Below are 17,356 nucleotides of genomic sequence, written 5' to 3' on the forward strand. Positions count from 1 at the left end.
GGATCATCGAGTGTGCGCGTACTCTAGATGTCACAGGCGCGCCTAATACAAGATCTCGCTGCGCACGGGAAATGCGGAAGGCTCGGGAAGGCGGCCGAGTTGCCTCGCCGCGACGCGGAGGCGAATGCCGCGACGTCGATAGCTAGGTATTTTTGTCGATGGACGTAATATATATTGCCGAGTGACGTAGAGCAGCCATCCGACGATGCGTGGAATAAAATTGATAACTTGCTTTAAGCTTGTTTTCTATTTCTGCACTGGTTTCTGCACACTAACACTTCCTATTTCATTCTTTTGTCAAACTTCAAATACATAGATTTTCACTTCGCGAATTAAATTATTCGAATTTTTGGCGCGACTTTATCGAGTCCAAAACTAACTCCGATAATTAGTCGATGATTAATTAATTTTTATAATAAAATAGTGATATAATAGAATTTTGAATTATATAATCTTTTGTAATAGAATAAAAGATAAATAATTAATAGAATACAATTAACAATAATATAATAGTAATAACATCCATAAAAGGAATCAGATCGCATAGATCTCTCTTATATAATTTTTTATAATAGAATTTTGAATTATGTAATCTTTCTTCTCATGTGCGTTGAACACCAAGAGAATAATTATTTTATTGTTCAACTCGAAAGATTTTGTGTCAAAAGATAATTTTTTTATGCTAGTAAAATATAAGAGATTTTTACATATGATAAGAGACAAAAAATCGTGTGATTCCACGATTTTTCGCGATGTCATTCAAATGACGTGCGAATGACGTCAATAAAAAATTAAATGATTATTACAACAAGATTGTAATTATATCATTTCAAACTCGTTTAAAGACTCGTTGACCTAAGCAAAAAAGGAATCCATAATAACAACGATAAATAGCATGAAAAGTGATAAAGTGAAGTTATCCGTTTACTCCGTTAATCTGCATATGCACGGCGCCGAAAAGCCGCCAACTTCAAGACACGTTTTCAGCGCCGAATCGTGAGCCGATTGGCCGATTTGGTGAATCCGACCAATCGCGTGCCGCCATGGCAATCGTGTCGAAATAGATCTGTTCTTTTCAACCTACACCTTCTACACTTGCTCTTTTTTTCTTCGAAACGCGACGATCGGCGTTAAGATAATAGCACCAAAGTTTGTTTTAGTTTGACGCACATACCGACTTCCGCCTCCTCATCACCGCGAGATGCGGAGATGATGTTAATATACTGAAGTATTTCATGAAAAACGTGAACAGAAGAGACGAATTTGGAATCTCAGGGAGGGGAAAAGTGAGATCGAGAAGTCACCCCTTGCCCACCGGATGCGAGTGTCGTTCTCTGTTATCTATCAAAGAAAAGAACATCCACGACCTTGCTGAGAAGAACAATCGAGGAGGGGTGAGTTACATCTCGTTGCATTCGTGTGTAGTGTGATATTAATGTGTGTGTGTGTGTGTGTGTGTGTGTGTGTGTGTGTGTGTGTGTGTGTGGTGTGTACTGTATAGGACTACGTTCACACATCAGCCGAATGCCCTCCCCTCATCATTTTATCCTTGTTTTACATTTGGCTAACACAAGAATAAAACAGTACGTACATGGGATACTCGGCTAATGTTTCCGAACATAGTCTAGATGTATATACCTCTGGTGTTGTTTACACATTACGCGTATGCTTACTCGTAACGCCGTAAATTTACAAAGCTATACCGGCTATTATATATAAATCGATATACCGACTCCAAATTGAAGATTTGGAGCGAGTTGAAAGATATTCTCTCATTGACAATGGTACTATAAAGGAATATAAATGATCGAAGTATATACATGTATATTGTATTGAGTAGATTTTTTTTAAGATGTGACATAAACAATTATAATTAATAATAAATTATTAATAAATTAATGTTATACAAACAATAGGAATACGAACAATAACTGCGGGACAAAATCTTAGGCGCCTAATCATTTCTTATATGTTTATAAAAAAAATAAAAAAGAGATTTTAAAGTATCTAAAATCTTCTGCTAAGTATTATCTCTATTTCTGTTGTACGTGTAATATTTTTTAATTTGAATATAAATTTAAGAAATAAACAAGTTATTAGATGTCTGCCGGATATTATTTCTAATTCTATCTTTGAATACATTTTCGACTTACATTAAATTGTTTAATTTATATCATAATTATTATATAGCGATTTATAATAATATTTACAATAAAGATATATACAGAATAATTAACCTACAGTAATATATATTATAATCGATTAATTGGAAACTGCAAAATATATGACACTAACGTTCGCATTATTTATTATATAGATCGCGCAGTTGGAGTGTATTATTCAGAACATATATTAGTATGATTCTATAAATGTTTAAAAAGCCGTAACATCACGATGCCACGAGCATGTAGCGCAACAATAAGGACTTTAATAATTAATTTGCACCTCACGGCTCGGGGTGCATCACAAATGAGTGATAGATACTTGTGCAGAACCAATAATTTATCGCAGAATATATGATTTATTTCAATATTTTAAGGCGATCTTCTACGCCTACTGAAATAATGAACTGTAAACATTAAAAATTATCATAGCAGCTTTTATAAAAAAAATTCATAATATATTGCAAATTCGTACGTATTTGCAATATCGTAAATAGAAAAATCTATATTCTTTTACAATATATATATATATGCATCTTTCAATAACATTGATTTGTTGAAAAAGAACAAGTCTCGAAAAAAGCGTTTTTTCTCTTTTCTTGTAATACACGTTTCATTTATAAAAAGATGAATTTTATCAATAAAATGTTATTAATAATATTTGTAAATGCCAGATCGCATCTCTTGGTGTAACAAAATAATTGTCTAGTGCAAATGAATATAAACATGTATGTTGTACATGGCGTGTTATACAACACAAATCTTCTATAGAAGTTGGATGTTCTACTATATCTCGGCTTAGGCGTAAATGGATTTATTTTTAGTTTAATCGCATGCATGATTATTTTCTTTTCGTTTAACATATATCGCCTATCAAATCACCACCGACCAGCTGACTCATCTTAAACGCATTACGAAGTATTCCTGATGACGAATGCGCACTGACAAACTATTTCCGTGACCATTCGTCACATGATAATATAATTTGCACGATTAAAAAGATCCATGTGAGACAGAAAGAGAGAGAGAGAGAGAGATTAATCTATATATTTCAATCGATGAAACAATTAATTAATTAAATAATTATATCTCCTTCACCTTTTTTTATTTGAAGATTTACAAAATCTTTAAAATTATTTACAAAGCCATTAACGTTACAATTTATTTATTAAGGAGATACGATGAATCATTTGTGAGAATGACGAAAAGAAATGTATTTCTATGTTTTGTACAACAACAATAATATCAACTATGAAAATCTGTTAATGACAAGAAAAACTATTTTATGATATATCAAAATAAAAAAGTAAGTAATTGAGTATTTAAATCAATCGATTTGAAATTTTAATAGTGATATTAATTTCATTTTTTAAATAATATTCTATATAATTTTTAAATAGATCAAAGTATTTTGATTTTTCGATTGTATCTCTTTAAGTTTCCTGATTTCTTTTTAACGTCATACAAAATTTCCTTTTATATACAGAGATTTGGTGTAACGCAATGTTTCTGAGAAAACCAGCCATTGACGTAATACGAAATGTTATTGTCTGAGGCTAAATCTCGACCTTGAAATAGATTGAAGAGAAAAATTGGCGATGCTCAGTTAGAACACGCGCGGTATCACGAGATCAATTCTCGTGTTTTCCCGTTGTTTTGTTACCAGTTACCCGTTAGTTCGTTCCGCTGGTGAAGAGACGGGGGCACGTATGTATTTTCGACGCCTTGCCACGCCATTCTTTTTCCATCGTGAGTACAAAAATCGCATTTTCTCGCAAAGTATCACGAGTAGCACTCTCGTATCACGAGTAGCACTCTCAAGTGCTTAATATTTCACAATACCACATATCTAAAATTAGAAATCTCTTATTGCTGAACATCTGGAAATTCTGACTGCTTTTAATTCTAACTTTGTTATCTTCGATCGATAATTTTCATTGACGCTTGACGATGAATCTCTCTGATCGATTTAATGTAAATGTAAATCTCCCGTAGAATCGAGAATCTACGGGCTATTTTTAAAAGACGTGAAATTTAGACGAGAACCGCTGTCTCTGATCTAAAAAGAAAATCAAGATCTCAGAATTCATCAAATCATACTGCCTTTAATAATGACTTAACTGATGATGTCAGTACGTCGTTACAAAAAATTCCGCCGCTATCGATTCGCGAGCTTTGATTCTGCTGCAGACTTGGAGTACAGTGGATATATTTGGATACATCGATAAATATCGTTGATAATTATAGATGACAAGAAGAAGAAACGCAATGGATTTTTTCTTCTCTCGCTATATCTCCTCGTCTCTTACCGGAAGCCGGAAGTGCATGCTACTACCTGGTGACTATCATGTATCGTTCTTTGGTTTTATAAGCATGCGTGCGTGGTGTGTGTGTGTGTGTGTGTGTGTGTGTGTGTGTGTGTGTGTGTGTGTGTGTGTGTGTGTGTGTGTGTGTGTGTGAGATCGTGTGTGTCCAGTAGCACTTTTACGCAGCTGCTAAGCGAATATCCTGTGACTTTAACTACACTTTTAGTCGTGACATTTTTGTAACCATTGGTTTTTTTTTTTCGTGAGAACACTGTGCTCCTTGAAATATCATATCGGGTCAGTCGGAATAATTGACATTATGATATGATAGGATGATAAAATAAAGATACACACTTCCGTTCATAAATGTTCGTTCACTCATGTGCATGTATATAGATATATGGAATAAATATTTGTTGAAAAATCATTTTTTTTTTTTTTTTTGTTTTAAATGGAGGAACCGATAGACAGGTGCAACTGATGCCTCCTAAAACTCTAAAATATTTGCAATAAAGAAAAGAAATGTAAAATTCTACGAGTGAGTGAATGCTTACGAATAGCGGTATATTTGAGAATTCAATGGGGAGGAAGGAATTTGGTTGCTCGGAACGGTTCAATTCCGGCCCTGGTTTGGTCCCGCGACCTTGCGGTATGTGAGACGCGGTCTCTCTTCACACACACACACACACACACACACACACATACACACACACACACACACACACACACACACCACGCGCACGCGCGCGCGCACGCACACGCACACATACGTGCCACGTGTAAGGAACGGATGACATCATCGCCGATGAAAGTGTACATAACTTCGTAATGCATCACACACTTTGCTTAACTACTATGTACTAGTAGTCAAGAGGCGACTGTTTAGTTGCAGTTTGGGATTTTTCTTGCTGCTTGAATAAGCAACATTGCCCGCCAGAAATTTTTAGCATACCCAGAATAATCTCTTCCAAAGGCCATGGTATCTAATAGGTATTTAATTTGAGAAAAACTTCTGTTGAAATAAAATCAAGGAAGAAGTAAAAGTGTTTTTATTTGCTTGTATTTTGCAAATTTTTTTTTAAGTGGTTACATAAAGGCTTGGTTACATTAGAGTTTTTCTTCATGTTCAAATAAGCAACGTCAAATGCCTTCCAAAAATTTCATAATCCACTCAAATATCTCTTCTAGAAACAAAATGGTATTTAATGGATATTTAATTTGAAAAATCTCTGTTGAAATGAAATCAAAAAAGAAACAAGAGTGTTTGTTTACCTGTGTTTGTTTTTGAAATTTTTTTCTTGAATATCTAACATCTTTTATCTAATCAAAAATCCATTTATTAATACAAGATTACATAATTAATCATAAAATGCGTTTGAATTATATATATCGTTTTTATGATAAAATTTTCAAAAATTAAATGAAATGACTAAGAAACCTGGCATTTGAGTACAGTTTTTTTTCTTTTCCTTTTGAAATACGCATTTCATAGCTCGGGCGCATTCAGCGAATTCCTATTTCCGGCCTACAATTGCGATTCGTATCTCTCTCTCTTTCTCGCGGATTCCAATTACAGATACGTGCGAGGACATTATCGAGACGTTCATTGACAACGTAGTAGGTGAGGTAATAGTTTACGGGGTCACATTCAAACGGGGATCGATAGAGCCTCGGAAAAGTTGAAGGCAACTTTTAAGAGGGACTGACAGCATGACGAAACCGGATGATACATTTCGAAAAAGGCATGAGTCATGAACGCTTTTTCGATATTCGAGATTTGTAATCTTGACTCGCACATTGCATACCAGAAAGACATGTCTCTCGCGATGATAAAAGCGTTTGTTTACATTATGCTTCATAATGAATAAAATGAAGAGCATTGTCTCTGAAAAGTTACTCTTAACCAATATCAGATTTATGGGCTGGAATATACGTAATATAAGCTCTACATTATATGTATATATATATATATATATATATATTTATATGGTAAATTTAAAATTAATTTAAATTAAAATTAATTTTATTAATTTTATAATTCTAAAGAATTATAGATTTTAAAAGAATCTAATTTATATATTATAATTTATTGGAAAATGTAGGATTTAGACAATAATACATTTAGAATTTAATTATTAGTGTTTTAAATTTAAAATTCAAAATGTCTTTGAAGAATTTTTTGAATGGTTTGAATATTTTTTTTAAATATCTGTACAAATAATTCTACATCTACAGTATCATAATATTGACTTTGGGCCCGAATGCGGGCGAGTGACATCTGTAAAAATTGTGGCGATAAAAAATCGAGGCCGAAACGAACGTACGAGGAAACTGTCAATTGGGCTTCATAAAACTTTCATTCAAGGCTATTAAAAAGTAGTACGATCCGATATAATGTTCACGTGGGGTACGTTTAGTGACGTAGACGGTCGGTGATTTCGTCTTGCTCTGGCGATTCGCGAGATGCAATGGAATTCCGTTATAATTCCAGAGCAAAAATAGTATCTAAAATAAAAGAAGAAAGAGGAATAGATTTTATAGAAGTTTCTCGAGTTTCTCACCTCGTTTACTTGTCACGAATGTTTTATTCTATTTATTAAACGTACAATTTTATTTATATACATGTCTCTTTTGCTGTTTATATGTATATTAAATCTATTATAATGTAACAATTTTAATAAAATACAAATTTAATTTTAGTACAATACTTTTATGTAGGATTGAATGTTTTGATGATGAACAACTAAATTTAAGTATATATTACAAAATAAAGTCTTTTTCTAATCAGTTAGTTGCGTGACAAGATACTGATAATGGTCGTTGCGCATTTTTAGGTGTTTTATAGCGATAATTTAAGTGTCGCTGAATTTTATAGTAATATTTTCTTTAGGATGAATTAATCTTTTATAACAAAATTTGACGATTTTATATTTAAATGAAAACCTATAACTAATCGGGTAATAGGAAATATGGAAAAGTACAAATAAGGAGAAAATATCATTAAAACGCAATTAATAAACTCTAATTTATAAATTTAATCTTCCAAATTTTATTTTAGATTTAAAATTTTAGTTTTAAATATCTTACGCATATTTACTATAAAAATGTCATTTGAAAAAATGCAGTTTGTGTTTTTATTTTAGTTGTGATATTAAGACATAAATTACGATTTGCAAAGGCAAATATTAAATATAAATCTAGAATAAAAAAATTATTTTAATCTAATTAGATATGATATTTCTAATTAATTAAAACAAGAATATACGATTAAAAATATTGAAAATTTTGAATATTAAATATAAATTTAAAATAAAATTGCAAGAATTGCAATATCTTCTTACACTACATTTTTTTAAATTACTTATTTATTAATTATATGTTTCTTACTATTTCTAGTTGAAACAAGAAATACCATTATGTGATATGTAATTCCAAAAATTGTCGTGTCAATAATTTCTCTGACTGATAAGATGTGATAAAAATCGAATAAAAAATAAGGTAAGGATTTCTATTTCGTTAACTATTTCAAAACAATATTTTTTTAAAATAAAAGTTACTTATATTCAAGGCGAGAAAATTCGCATTTTCATGAATAATCAAGGAAATTTCCAATTGTCGTTTGTTATATATTTAGAAACTACGCTGCTATCGATTTAGGCAAAGCAGATCGCGGAAACAAAGGATAGTTATCAATGAAGAGAGAGAAAGTGTTATCTGCCAGGTCTTCTTGTTTCTCATATGCTGTACACATGCACGCTAATTATGCACATGTACGCATTACAATGACCTTTACAAGACAAATACCGCGGGCGATGATACGTGGGGACGATGACCCAACAATTTCAACATAAACAGTATCATATGCAAGCTGTATGGCATCATAGCATATGAACTAGTCAACTTCTGTCATCAGCCGACTCGTTCTAGAACTAATACTTTCTCCTCGGATTTCCTCCGTCGGTAGGAGAGGTGCAAATGCATATGCATATTTCAATATTATTTTTTGTTTATACAGTTGTATGTCCAATAATTATTAACACAGCGCTCGTGTGTAAGTGAAGCAGACTAAACTGAGTAGAAAAATCTTCCATAATAAATATGGCGTTCAATATGTTGAATAATCACAATAATAAATCATAATCACTGATCTAAAGTCTTAAAGAAGCTGTCATTGGCTCTAAAAAAGAATTTTTTAGATTTTTTTTTAAAATCTAATAACATTCAAGATTAGACAAAATTTGTCCTTGCTTTATCATAATTTAAATGTATATTTTGTATATTAATTCTTAATTTTTAATCTGTATTTCTCAACCTAAATTAAAGAGTGAATTCTTTATTTCTTATATTCTTTCCACTTGAATCAATCTTTTATAATATTTTTATATTTTTATTTTAATATATCTTCTGCCATCACTTTTCTCCTTTTCTCCATTTTCGAGATAATCTCATGCGGTACACTTTACTAAGAGTTTGTGTCAATGACCCTACCTATCTCGCTTGCTTTATTGCAGGAGGGACAAGGGTAAGCCGGAAGTGAAAGAATGGATGATCAAAAGTACCAGCCACAATATCCATTGCCGGGGGCGGGAATGCAGTCGCCGATCGCAACAGCACCACCGCCAATAGATGCCCCAATGTCGACAGGTAAAAAAATCAGATTCTCCTTCATCCCAAAGCTATTCGAGATTTAAATTAACCGACACTTGTAGATCCAACGTACAAAATCCAAAATCCAAAGTAACACATGAGATGACTTGCAAATTTCTGTGGATCAATGCATCCAGTAGAGCGACCGCTCACTGAGCGGCTAGAAAACGACTATTCAAGATCGCTTAAAAAGCGGTCTTTTGTGTAGGATATATTCTCACAACTTTCACAATTCGTCATCTAAGCTGGATTCCGAAAAGCGCTTATGCGCGCATTTATCTATAATTCATGTCACATATACTATAACAAAATGCGCGCATATGCACTTTACGGAATCCGGCTCTAATATATAAAGGTCAAAAATATATTCATTTTCTCAGGAAAAAAATCTTTTTGGCTTTTTCTTGATGCTCAGGAATATAATGGGTGGGATTTTTAACATACTGTATTTTCACTGAAGGTAACGCGAAGTTGAACTGAAATGTATAAATTGTATTTTGTAATGAAATAGATTTACTTTTACGTTTCACTAACCGTGCTTTAACTCTTGTTTGTCGAATTATTTTTTTTTTCTTTAATTTTTAAATATCGGAAGTCTTTAATATTAATTAATAATTAATATATTGATTAAATTATTTTACGTACATATTAAATTTATACGTTTATATTTTATTAAATTATATAGTATAATTAAATTATATGATTATTTAATTTATCATTTCCTATTTTTTATATCTTTTTTAGATATCTGCTATTTCTATTACATTGTAGATGATATCATCAAATATTGACTTGTTGCTGACTTGATTGCTCACTGTGAATATTTTATGTTTGCATCTTACATAAATAAAGGACCTAATTAACATCTATTGAGCGGTTGCATTATTGGATGCATCCAACGTTTTACTTCTGTAACGATCAAAAGAAATGCACGAAAATTTGTGGAGGACTGAAATGAAAGTCTAGGTAGAATTTTTTTATTTATTTCTTATTCTTGGGATGATAATAATATTGGCATTCGAAATATGACTTGAAATATAACTTAGAAAAATATATAGATACGTTTTATATTATTTTCTGATTCTACTGCTATTTTAATAATAGAATTTTATTTGTACACGAATATGTTTTAACTTTAATTAAATTATTAATGCTTGGTTAGATTAGACTTTTCGTTGTAATTATGGCTGAAGCGTAAGCAAGAAAATAAAAATCCATTTAACTCAATGATATTTAAGGTCAGCCACGGCGACAGCGTTAATTTGGCCTGATTATCGTGTTTCTCTACTCTTTTCTCGTCGTCTTGAATCTAGATGAGGAAGAAGAAAATTTAGTTGACCCGGTAATTCTTCGGAGCAGTTGCACTCAGGGTTTACTTAGCAGAATTAGCATTTCCTGGCGCCCTTTTTAGACCATTGATAAGTTAATATAGTGTTTTCGAATGCAATTTGAATTCCAAGATTGATTTAACTAAATATGCATCGGATTGAATTGAAAATATAGTATAAAAGAAATATAATGAAATATCTGTTAATAATTATTTATTAATTTTATTATAATATTATTATTATATAAAATATTATTATATAATAATATTATATAATTATTATAAAATTATTATATAATATATAATAAATCTGTAAAGTAATTTTGTATCATTATATCTTAAATATATCTTTCTTAAATATTAAGCGTATATAACAGTTTAAAAATGATAATCAATTTGATTATATTTATAATAACTCGAAATAGATTACATGACGTCATAATGATGTCAATTTGAAGGCATTATAATCGACAAAAATTGAAAACTACCTACTAACCTTTTTTAGAAGAAGTTAATAAATTAATTAAGGATATTAATTACGAGTAATAGGGTGATCTTAAGGGATTATATGCAGTTGTATAACCCCAAAAAACGCAATTTTGGAGAATTTTTTTTAGAAACACTCAAAGATATTTTTTCGCAGGTAATATAGTATTTAAAAGTACATATATTTTACAATTTATACAAATTTTTTCAAGATATAATGTTGAAAAACACGAATAACAGGCATTCTTGCGAAAGATGTTTTTTTGAAAATGCTTTGCGGTGAGCACAATTTCTCGAAACTGGATCATATGAAATCAAAAATTCAAAAAGATTTTGTTAGTATCTAGCTCTAATCTTATCCTTGAACGATTTTTTTTAATTTTATTTTGAACAAAATGGCCGTTAAATAAAAAATAAATACGATTTTTATATGACTAAATTTTTTTGTTAATTAAAAGCAAAAATTTCATTAAAAAAAAATCAATCGTTCAAGGACAAGTATTTAATGTAATGTAATGTAATGTATAAAAGAAGCCTGTAAAATTTTCGCTCGATTGATGCAACGGTTTCCGAGATATCTTAACGATTCGTATGTTTGAAAAAATTTGATTTCAAGAAAAACGCAATTGAAGTTTCAGATTAAATTCTCATGTAAATAAAATTACTATTTTTCAACTTACACAGAATCATCTATTCCAGGTCCATTTAGGTAAATCTTCTGCTGCAGAAGCTATCTCCAAAATATCAATTTACATAGAAGGGATTACCTTGCCTCGGCAGTTACATCGCGCTACCTGCGCTAAGTACTTTGTGCAACGTACTCTTCAAACTCGTCTTCAATAATTTTTATTCAAATCACTTCAAATTCTCAGAAAATATTGTTTAGATGATATAGTTTACGAAAATAAATATTTTCAAAAATCGATTTTTTCAATCTATACAACTGCATATAACTCCTTAAGACATCGTCGAACAAATTTTTTACTTTCAAATATACAGAAAATAAATGCTATGTATAGGTAATTATTGAAAATTTCTGCTTATCGTCGAAAATATTCGTTTATTTTTTCGAAGACATTTATAGTTTTCATTACAAAGTGCGTTATCGCCAGCTGTCAAATTATAACTATCTAATTTCTCCATGATATGTTTTCTGTATATATTATTTTAAATAGATACATCATTCGTACAACAATACATATAAAGTTTGGACACTGTTCGGCAAATTTTGATTTATCTTGTTATCTTTAAATGTTTATATCAGTAATAAATTATTTTAATTTAAATTATAAATTATAAAAGAAAAATATAATTATTTAAAATTTTAGAAATATAAAACTAAAGTTTTTCAAGTAAAAGTTTAGACTTCTATCTATCATTTCCAGATAACAATCATTTTTAGTGAAATGGTTTTTTGAAGGTTTTTAAATCCTCAATATGGGCACCTAAATGATCCCTTGAGTCTCTCGAAATAAAAAGCTTCAAGATTAAAATAAGTTAAATTATTTTGATAATTATTATTTGACAATTATTAAAACCAAAAAGATATTTTTATAGAAATTTCAATATTTTCATTAAAATAATGAAATTGCTTGAATAATATAATAAAATTGCTTAAGTTAAAAGCGAGACTATTTTTTCCAAAATATTTCTTTTATATAAATTTATTTATTATTTGAAAAGTCAAACATTGAATAATTTATAAATTTTCGAAAATCCAAAGAAATTTATTCAAGTTATTTAACTCTGAGACTCATTGTTTCACTTTCCAAGTAATAAATATATTTATATAAAAGAAATATTTTGGAAAAAAAAGAAATCTAAGAACTTGTTTCTCTTCGTGTACAATTGTGTATGTAATTTATATTGTTACTGTACATTTTTAAAATTATTGCACAACATTAATTTGCACATTTAAACATGCTATTAGCACGGAAAGCACCTATTTCGCCTTCGTGCTATCGCTCAATTACAATGTGCTCGGGGAACATTCATGATCGGCAATGGTAATTAAAATATTGCTTATATCATATTATTGCGATTGGCCACGAGAAATTTCGAACTATGTGTATGTTATTTTGTCTCGATCATGCGGTTATGCAGAAGGACAACCCACGGACGATATGTCCCTACAATAGTTGGTCAATGTTTGTCGAGAGCGACGATCAGTATAAAGTAGATAATAACCGCCTTCAGTAGTCACCATGTGCCCTCGTGTAGACCATTACGTTTGTTATCACTTATATTCATATAATGAATATAACGACGACTTTTCGACTTTAATATATCGCGTTCGCCATTGCTTATCATTGTTCTTCGAGATATAAGATAAAATGATTATTCTACCGTGTGTTTAAATCGTGAAATATTCTGATAAGCACCGACGTGACAGTGCGACAGTACGCGATTATTCAGATTCCATCAGTGTATTATTTGCCTCTTACCTACGTAGTTGGTGATATCTGGTGATAAGAACACGAGGAAAAGAAGAGGAGAAAATGGAAGGAGAGAGAGAGTTGAATTCAAAAATTGAGTAAATAAGAAACCGAAAGCACCGAAGAGAATAACAAACAGAGAATTTTGATATATTGAATTTAAAGAAATAATCAACAGCGAGCTTTAGAAATCTCTCTTCCCTCCCCCTCCTCTCTTCTTTTTCCTTTCTCGCTGTTCCTCTCCTCTGCTGAAATTCCCGAGTTGAATAGTCCTCAAATTTCTTGAAGTGTTAAATTCATGAAAATATTGGAAGCAGATTGTGAATTTTTGTGTAAACAATATTAATTTTCTCGGCGTGAAGAACAACTGTGTTGGCAGGAGATAATAATTACAATTTGCGATGTGGCTTTCGCAAATGTGTGTATATCGCGTTATTGTCTCGTATTTATCTCCCAAATGATAAATGAAAAAAAAGGATGAAAATTCCAAGCCGGAGGAAATAAGACTCGCGGAAAAAGTTTTATCTCTCGCGTCTTCGACGAGGGTCGAAAACGCAGTAAAGTTATTGCGATAACTCGCAAACGTTGTTGGAAAACGGCGCGCATCGGCGCAACAGTTATTCTTGTAAGACCTAATTAATCACAATAGGAAATGACGGATAACAGTAATAAAAATTTCGGAAGCTGAGTTTGATCTAATGCAAAGGAAAATTTTAAATCAGAGTGATGAAAGTTTTAAATAAAAATTTAATAATAATGAAATTATTTAAAAAAAATGGCAATAATTTGAAAGAAATAGTTCTGAAGCTATTCAGCTAAAATAATCAATGTCAATCCTTGATTACACAGATTTAAGATCCATAAATAATTCTGAGATTAACAATCGTGATAACAGCCGCGATTAGGCACGATAGCGAAATTTTTAATTTTAGTTTCTATAGCGATAAGAGCACTTCAATTTCAGTCGGTTTCTCGGGACAAGTGTGTGTGTGTGTGTGTGTGTGTGTGTGTGTGTGTGTGTGTGTGTGTGTGTGTGTGTGTTTTGTGTAAAAAAGTACGATATATTGATGTACAACATGCGGCGTTCTATGCGTACGACGGAATCCCTATACTTCGAGACTTCGTGGAAAGTCAAACTAGAACAGATCCGGAGACAACTGAGAACACTCTTCCGAAACACATTGGGACGTTATCGCAAGTCGAAGAACAAGAGCTATACCAGATTTCTGACGGAGGAAGAACAGAGGTGCAGAATCTTTTCTGCAATTCGCGCATTTCGCAATTTATTATCTATTTCTTATTAAAACGTCGCCCGAAAACTCTACAACTTTGTCTCGAAATAACTTTTTCTCGGAAATGCTTTATTTCCAAAATAATTGACTGTATCATTTAAGATGAAACGTTCTGTGTAAAAGAAGTATAAATAGTAAAATTAATGTATTTTACGATTCTATAAATTTATATTTGATTTTTTTTCTTATCTTGATTGATTGTTCTTTATCTGTGTGAACATTTTTTATTGCACTCTTATTTGTACACAAATTCTAAAGAATTTATATTAATATTTACATAAATAATAATAAGTAACGTTGAATTAATATTTTTGCTTAACTGAATTATTTTTATCTTGGATTCTTTCAGGTGGTTGGCAGCCGCCGAGTATGATATATCCACACGGCTTGGAATCCCTTATCAACCTTGATTATCTTTTTGTCAACCAGAAAATTGAATTGCTTGAAGGTAAGCACACGTCTTTGTCGAGAAATATATCTTTTTGAGAGTACGAGCGTGAATAGATATATTTCAGATTCTGAAATGTGTAATTCTCCGAATAAACGAAACCGCAGATTTGCTTCGTATATATTATGATTTTTTTCTTTTTATATCGAAATAAACGCATAATTTTGAATGTAACTATATAATTGTAAGATTGCAATTAATATAAAATTATTATCAAGTTATTAAATTATTTTGTCTAAGTATTGTATTTTAAGTTATTATCAAGTTATTAAGTATTTTGTCTAAGTATGAAACAAAATAGGTATTTTTGAATTTGGAGTAAAAAACTAATTAAAAAACCTAATTTTTTATGATAAAAAATTGCTTTTTTCAAAATAATAAAAACAAGATATAATATTTATTTTTCTTGATATTTATATCACTAAAATATTTGGTATCTATATTATTCCGATATTATTTAATATTTTTGAATATTTATAATTTCAGTTAAAGTCAACTCATTTAAAATGAATTTTAAGTGAAATTAAGTTAAAAGTTGTTAGCTCTTTAATTTTATTGTTTAACTTGTAACTGATTAACTAGTTGCTATCCAATTTTGTTCGTTATTATATATATATAAAATCGTATTTCTTATTTCATCTTGCGTGATAAATATTTATGAAATTACATTATGATTTAATATAATTATGGGAATTTGTAGGTTTTCTTATCACTTGATGAATATAATATTATCTTGCTTTACATATTTACTTTATTTCTTGTATTATGTTACATGCTACTTTATGCTTTATGTATTAAGCATGTTATTATATATTTTACTTACATTTTACTTTAAGTCTGTTATTTTTGTTAGCATTTACCGGATGGGAAACCAAGAACAAGTACGTTATTATGAATAATAAGGGTGAACCGGTGTTTTACATGGCCGAGGACTCGGGGGTCTGTTGGCGATTGTGCTTGGGAAAGTATCGCGCATGCGAATTCAACATCTTCGACAAAAATCAGCAACAGGTTCTTCGAATGGTTCGCCCCTTCAGATGTGATGGTTGCTGTTGTCCTTGCTATTTGCAGGTAGTTTTGTTTGGAGTTTTTTCTTTTAACGTGTTTATTATGTATCATTATTCTTTATGTATTTTTTTTTCTTAGAAATTAAAAAAGGAAATATTCCTTTCTTCGAAGAATTCAAATCTTCTCTTTAAATACAAAAAATTAATAATGTGTTTATAATTAATTTTAACTTTGTCAAACATTTTAAAATATTTAATATATTAAATAAGATTTTCAGAATAAGAATAAAAATTATAAATTTGTCAAATTAAAGCAATCTTTAATTCCAGCAGCTTATATTTTAATTTATTAATAATTCAAAATTTTTAATATTGTACTTTAAAAAATAATAATTCTTAAAATAGTAAAATAAATTCTTTTTTTTTATTTAATTGAATTTTATTTAATTATCATTATATTATTTATAACAATGAATTTATTAAATACTCTGGCAATTATATAATAAAATGATATTTATATAGATAATTTTCTTTCTCTCATTTTCTCTTTATTTTAAGTTATTAATATATTATAATTTGGAAAAAGATTGCAAGAATAAGAAATAAGTAAGAATAAGAAATGATAGCAAGTAAAGGTAGTAAGTTACTAAAATTTAGCAGCGAAATGAGAGTTACTGTTTGTACGCGTTTACCAAAGTTTCTTTACACGTGCAGGCCATCTGTCAGGTTTATCTCTGACGAAAGTATCGTCGGAAGATTCGATCAATGTTCTTGAAACAGATAATGTTGATTTGATATTTATTTCAAGAAATAATTTACTTATTTATTTATGAATATATTCGACAAAATCTAATAAAAATAAAGTATATAATTGTTTATAGTTATAAGTATACATTGCTTATAAATAATTCTTATCCAAATTCGCGTTGCAATTCTTAATTTTAGATCCCAATTAAATGGAACGAATAAATTCTTACTTATATTGCTCATGTAAAACTTCAAATAAAGAATATCAATAAATTTTATTTTTAATGTGTTTAGTTATAATCAATTTTTGATTGGTAAACGATTGAAATTAACTTTTGCAGGTTTTAGAAGTATATTCCGGAAATATTCTATTGGGCAGTGTTACTCAAGAGTGGAGTTTCTGGCGACCAAAGTTTTATATTCGTGATGCATCCGGCCAACCAGTGTTGATGATAAAAGGCCCGCTTATTCGTTTCTGTGTTGATGTAATCTTTAAGGT

At 30.3% G+C, this 17,356-nt stretch overlaps 1 protein-coding gene across 9 annotated transcripts in view; it reads left to right on the top strand.

The window, feature by feature from the left end:
* LOC105430859 (phospholipid scramblase 1) overlaps positions 1-17,356 on the top strand; it is a 23,094-nt gene continuing 5,738 nt past the window's right edge. Inside the window, exons 1-8 of one of the 9 annotated variants that reach the window (XM_011644601.2) lie at positions 1-146; positions 1,161-1,394; positions 7,865-7,966; positions 8,103-8,437; positions 8,980-9,112; positions 15,005-15,103; positions 15,957-16,174; positions 17,199-17,354. In XM_011644601.2, the coding sequence (XP_011642903.2) occupies positions 9,010-9,112; positions 15,005-15,103; positions 15,957-16,174; positions 17,199-17,354 (576 nt within the window). In that variant the 5' untranslated portion in view covers positions 1-146; positions 1,161-1,394; positions 7,865-7,966; positions 8,103-8,437; positions 8,980-9,009. Of the gene's footprint in view, positions 147-712; positions 1,395-3,759; positions 3,912-7,864; positions 7,967-8,102; positions 8,438-8,979; positions 9,113-12,949; positions 14,610-15,004; positions 15,104-15,956; positions 16,175-17,198; positions 17,355-17,356 lie in introns of those variants that run through there. The other 8 variants (XM_089074005.1, XM_089074006.1, XM_011644602.3 and 5 more) reach the window with 8 other exon arrangements.

The sequence above is a fragment of the Pogonomyrmex barbatus genome, unplaced genomic scaffold, assembly GCF_055798465.1.
Source record: "Pogonomyrmex barbatus isolate J1 unplaced genomic scaffold, ASM5579846v1 scaffold16, whole genome shotgun sequence".
Classification (NCBI taxonomy): Eukaryota; Metazoa; Arthropoda; class Insecta; order Hymenoptera; family Formicidae; genus Pogonomyrmex; species Pogonomyrmex barbatus.